The 5,794-nt window shown below is 41.0% G+C and overlaps 1 protein-coding gene across 1 annotated transcript; it reads left to right on the top strand.

The window, feature by feature from the left end:
• The first annotated feature begins 751 nt into the window (after window positions 1–751).
• Window positions 752–5,223, top strand: LOC127252913 (probable pectate lyase 8). The gene is made up of 7 exons (XM_051277302.1): window positions 752–1,031; window positions 1,335–1,388; window positions 2,083–2,160; window positions 3,212–3,857; window positions 3,950–4,053; window positions 4,200–4,338; window positions 4,446–5,223. Exons 1-7 carry the CDS (start codon window positions 922–924, stop codon window positions 4,665–4,667), a joined length of 1,353 nt encoding a protein of 450 aa, XP_051133259.1. The 5' UTR covers window positions 752–921; the 3' UTR covers window positions 4,668–5,223.
• Window positions 5,224–5,794: the final 571 nt, after the last annotated feature.

Genomic DNA, 5,794 nt, shown 5'->3' with positions numbered 1-5,794 from the left:
GGATGAATGGATTGAGTGAATAAGGTGCGCCGAGACTCCCGCCGCAAGGAATACCTACTAATTGTTAAATTAATTAATTGAGAGTGTGGGTGTAGCGCGGAATCTGCAAATCCCCCCGTGAATTCAGACACTCTCTCTTTCTTTCTCATTGGAATTGGAATGTTCGTACGGCCCCCCGCCCCTCTACGCTTCCTTGTGCGTCTTTTCCTTTCTTTTCTTTTCCCCCCACAAATAAAATTCCTTCTTTATTCTCTTTGACCGCCATACGCGCGGGCCGGGAGCCGGTAAATATGTCAAAAATTACTAGTACTAATTCAAACAGTAATAACCAACAGCCTAACGGGAACGTACCCTGTCACTGCACCACTGGACTGTACGGTACAACACAATTCCCTTTCTTTTTCTTTTGTACTCCCTCCTACGGCTACTAATATTATTATTATTATTATTATTATTATAACAGAAAAAGTCAGCCACGCCACGTGAGCGACCGACGGTGGCACGTGACGGGGGCCTGACACTGTGGATAATGAAGCAGCAGGAGCAGGAGTAAGTTAACCAGCATAATCATTACTACTTGCTTTGCTTCCGTCCGTCGGTTAAAATGATTAGCGCTTGTCGCTAATCATCTAACCATGGTCGGGTAATTCCGCTCTCTCGCTGCATGCCTGGCGGTTAGCTAAGCTAACGCCCGTTACATTTAACGTTTTCTGCTCCTCGCACCAGTCTATATAATGGTCAGAGGCCGTTACGTTGGATGTAGTGCTTCTTCTTCTTCTTCTTCTTCTTCCTCTTTACCTTTGTCTCCTTACTGCTGACCTGATTTCTCTTTCCCTCTCTCTCTCCCTCTGGCAGGAGGAGAGTCGATTTTCCGGTAATTGTGGGTGTTTTTGTGGAGAGAGAGACGGAGTTGTCAAGGCAATGGGGGTGGAATGGAAGAAATGGGCGCTGTCCCTGTTTTATCTACTGCTGCTTGTGCATTTCGTTGCGGCTGTGGCTAGAGTGCAGAATGATGGAGCCTTAGGATCGAGGTTCGTTTTCTGGTTCTTAATTTGATTATTGCTGGAAATATTCTACTGCATTGTTCTTCTCCAGAAATACTTTGGACTTTGTTTTTCTATTTTTTGTTATCTGCATTTATTTGCTCGATCGAATGCAGTTTATTGAATGTGAATATAACAACCTACATTTGTTTCTCTGGATTTTTGTCTTCAATGGAATTTTGTCCATTTTTCGAACTGGATCTGCATTTTTTCGGAATGCTCGTGGCTATCTATTTATTCATTGTTTTGTTCCTATATATTTATTTGCTCTGCCTTCTCTTTTTGATTCAGTGAAATGGAGAAAAAGAAATTGCAAAGCTCACCAAACTCAACAATGGCGGAAAAGTGAGTAGATCGGCTCTTCACCTCTTCCACTTAATTATTTCTCCTCTCGACTTCCCCAAATCTGAGCCGTCGATTTTCCCTCTTTCCTATCTGCCAAATTCCAACCGTCGGATCTCCTCCTGCTTCAATCCCAACAATTTAAAGATACTGTTTGTATTCTGAATAGATCTCAACCGTTTATTCTGTTAACGAACCTTTCTACTCCTCGGATTCCTCTGCATTCTAATAAAAACAATTCGACCTCTTTTCTCGCCTCTCATAATTTATCTATCGTCACACCATTCACCAGATGCTAAAAATCTTCAGCCTATGGCTATGGGTATTTCGATTGATTCTGCATCTTCTCTCCAAGGGAACCGTTACAACGGTTTAAATGCTGCTGGGGGCAGACTGAGCTACAATCCTCGAGCAGTCTAAAAGCTGTATTTGTTGCGTTTGTGTAGTGTCGTGTCATCACCCCACCTTTCCCTATCTTTAATGCTCTGCCTGAAACTTACTGCATATGTTTGTTTGTTTGTTTCACCATTATCTCAAAGTGATTTGATTTAGTCAAAACAATCTGAAGTTGATCTGTGCCCTAGACAGCCGAAACAAAAATTTCCTGTCAGATTAATTCTGGAAAATCATTGGAATTTCTACCTCTATGATGACGATGATGCAGTCGGTGACAAATTAATGTTAATGTGTTGTTCAGGTTGGAAGGCATTGATGAAGAAAGTTTAAATGAGCATACTGTGGATGACCCAGAAGAGGTTGCCAGAATGGTTGAAATGTGGGGTGAACTTTCATATTTTTGCCCTTTAAGTTTTATGACTTTGGTTTCTACAGTCATGCCATGATGGATGGTTGGGAATTGCCTTTCTCTGCATTTAATTCCTTTTCTGTCTTTGATGGTTTAAGATGTGCATTAAAGTTGTGGTCCTTTGGATTTTGATTGATTGAATGCCATTAAGTGTTTCTTGGAGCAGATCTATCTATCCACATGCTTTCTGGTTCCATCAATATTTTTATTTCATTTCTTCTGAAACTGCTCTATTTATTACAAAGTATAATTCTAGAGAGGGTCTGCACTGCAGTTCCTGTTTTATTCTTTGATGCTTGAATATATATGCATACATAAAAACATAAATATACTTATATGCCTTCACATTGTAAAATGAGCAAAATATTTTAGTCCCCCTGATGTGCTTTTGGCCGTAGTGGGGTTCAGTTTTTGCACATGCTGTTGTTGGATCCATGTTTTATGCTTTCATTTTCTAATTAATTTTTCACTCACTCACTCGGATGATTCTTTATTATCATTCTCTTCTGCTTACTTGGTAAAGACTAGATTGCCCTCAGTTAAGAATTTCATAAACATGTTCTTTATCTATTTTGTACATGATAATGGATTGATTAATTTCTTTCAAGTTAAACCATCACAATTTTTAACTACGCGCAAAGGAAGAAGAAAGAAACAAGTGCAGGCACTGTATGATAAGGATTTATTGGCATGAGGAGGCATACGATAGTATATTGAGATATATATATATATATATATCTATCTTATCCTTTTTCACGTGACAGCATGTGCCGCTGAGCAGACAAAGTTTCTCCTATGTTTGTTGTTGTCTTCACATGTCAATAATAATATATCACCACCTAAATTTAGTCCTAAGATCTATAGGAAACTTTAAGAACTAAAGAGAATCGTATCCTCAATGTCTGCTAAATTGTCTTTCTTCTAATCTTCCACACAAATGTGCTGCGATCTTCGTAATTAAACAAACATGGCTTATGACGTGATAGTACTTAATTGCTGACAAAACCTTTGGGTTCCACAGGGCCACCCGAAACAGCACGGAGAGGCGGCGAAAATTGGGATTTTTCTCTTGTGGAACAGGCAACCCGATTGACGACTGCTGGCGTTGCGATGCAAACTGGCACAAGAACCGCAAGCGCCTTGCCGACTGTGGAATTGGTTTCGGGCGCAATGCAATTGGTGGTCGTGACGGGCGGTTCTATGTTGTCACGGATCCTGGTGACGATGATCCTGTGAACCCGAGGCCCGGAACACTGCGCCATGCAGTTATCCAGGAGCGGCCTTTATGGATCGTGTTCAAGCGCGACATGGTTATTCGACTAAAGCAGGAATTGATCATGAATAGCTTTAAGACCATAGATGGCCGCGGCGTGAATGTCCACATTGCTAATGGAGGATGCATCACAATTCAATACGTGACCAACATCATTATCCATGGTCTTCACATCCACGACTGCAAACCAACTGGAAATGCCATGGTCCGGAGCTCCCCCACGCACTTTGGCTGGAGGACTATGGCCGATGGAGATGCCATTTCTATCTTTGGTTCGAGCCACATTTGGGTTGATCACAACTCGCTTTCCAACTGCGCTGATGGCCTTGTCGATGCTGTCATGGGATCCACAGCCATAACCATTTCCAACAATTATTTCACCCACCACAACGAGGTGATGACAGGACCCGACTCGACCCTGGCTTCTCTTTATTTATTTAACATTCATTCATTGTCGATAACGCATGTGATTCTGGATTGGCGCAGGTTATGTTGCTAGGGCACAGTGACTCGTATATGCGAGACAAGCAGATGCAGGTGACTATTGCCTATAACCATTTCGGGGAGGGCCTCATCCAGAGAATGCCGAGGTATATTTAATTTGCTCAGTCACCAGCCATGCTATGCTTTATGGTAGTAGTAGTAGTAGTATAGGGAGTAGTAGTCAAAGTCATGATTGATTCAGAATATGTATGTATGCGTGTCTTTACATAGATATTATGACAATTTTTTGCAGGTGCCGGCACGGATACTTCCATGTAGTAAACAACGACTACACGCATTGGGAAATGTATGCTATAGGCGGAAGCGCAAGCCCTACGATCAACAGCCAGGGCAATCGATATCTGGCACCGGTGAACCCCTTTGCGAAAGAGGTATGTATGTATGTATGTATGTATGCGTATATATATATATATATGTATATTTGGTGTGGTGATGTGATAGATGATGAGAAATGAGAAATGAGAAATGATTGATGCAGGTGACAAAGAGGGTGGACACAGCTGCAGGTGAATGGAAGGGATGGAACTGGAGATCTTCAGGAGACTTGATGCTTAATGGTGCGTATTTCACAGCGTCGGGGGCTGGCGCTTCAGCCAGCTATGCAAGAGCTTCAAGCTTAGGTGCTAAGTCTTCATCCATGGTTGCATCTATTACTTCTGGCGCTGGTGTGCTTGGCTGTCGCCGCGGTCACCAGTGCTAGCAACCTAACATCATGCATACATACATACATACTTACATACACATACACACATGATAACACCTACATATATATATATATATATATATCCTCGTCCTCATCCTCATCCTCCAATTCAATTCGATTGATGATTGATGATTGATTTCCACAAGTATCCTTTCTTCCTTCCTTAGTAGTTACTATTACAATTGATTAAGTCGATTCGATTGTCCGCCCCGCCCTGTTGTTAGTTTGTTTGTTTGTTTGTTTTGTCCCCTGCCCCTCAGTCAGTCAGTATGTCTCTATATTATTTATATAGATGTATCTCAATCAATCCAATCAGATCTCAGTAGTGTGTGTGTGTGTGTGTGTGTGATTGGATTGTCAAGTGAAGTCAAGTGTACATTTTTTACACGGGTGGGAGGAGGAGGAGGAGGAGGATGAGGTGTTGGCATTGATGTAAGCAACCTCGGCCTTGGCCTGATTTGGGCGCACTCAAAAAACAAGTGTACTTTGGCTCCCGTCTGTCATTCTATATATTTTTATTTAGCAATTTAGTTAAAACATACTCATACTGATACATACTTGTTTACTGTTACTATTATCATTGTCTCTCTTCTTTACTTTGCTTTGCATGCATATATTATATGTATGTATGTATGTATTTATTTGTGGATGGTTGAAGCAGCAGCAGCAGCAAGTTAAGCACAGTGTTTGGACAGAATGGATGATCTCCTCAGAAAGTATATATACATCTCTCTCTCTCTCTCTCTCTCTCTCTCTCTCGTCTGTTGTGTAGGTGAGCCCAGTAATGCAATACAATGCAATGCAATGCAATAATACTCAAGCTAAAACAGAAACACAGACAGACAGACAGACACTATAATTAGTTGAGTTGATTAATTATATTATATATTAATGTCATCATATCAATTCACATTGACATTGACATAGGATGCTGATTGTGCCGCCTGCCCTGCAATACAGAAGTGAGCATTCCATTCCATTTCTTTTTCACCAAAGCCTAAACCTGTTAGTAATTCACAAATCTTTCTTTTGGTTTTCTCTTTTATATTAATTAATTAAATGAATGAATGAATCAATCTTGTGATTGAGATTTGAGATTTGAGAATTGAGAATGAAAGAAGCAA

This window comes from Andrographis paniculata, unplaced genomic scaffold (assembly GCF_009805555.1).
Source record: "Andrographis paniculata isolate CXL003 unplaced genomic scaffold, ASM980555v1 Contig49END, whole genome shotgun sequence".
In the NCBI taxonomy this organism is placed as follows: domain Eukaryota; kingdom Viridiplantae; phylum Streptophyta; class Magnoliopsida; order Lamiales; family Acanthaceae; genus Andrographis; species Andrographis paniculata.
Note: the sequence above shows the minus strand (reverse complement) of the source record. Positions and strands in the feature narration are given on the sequence as shown.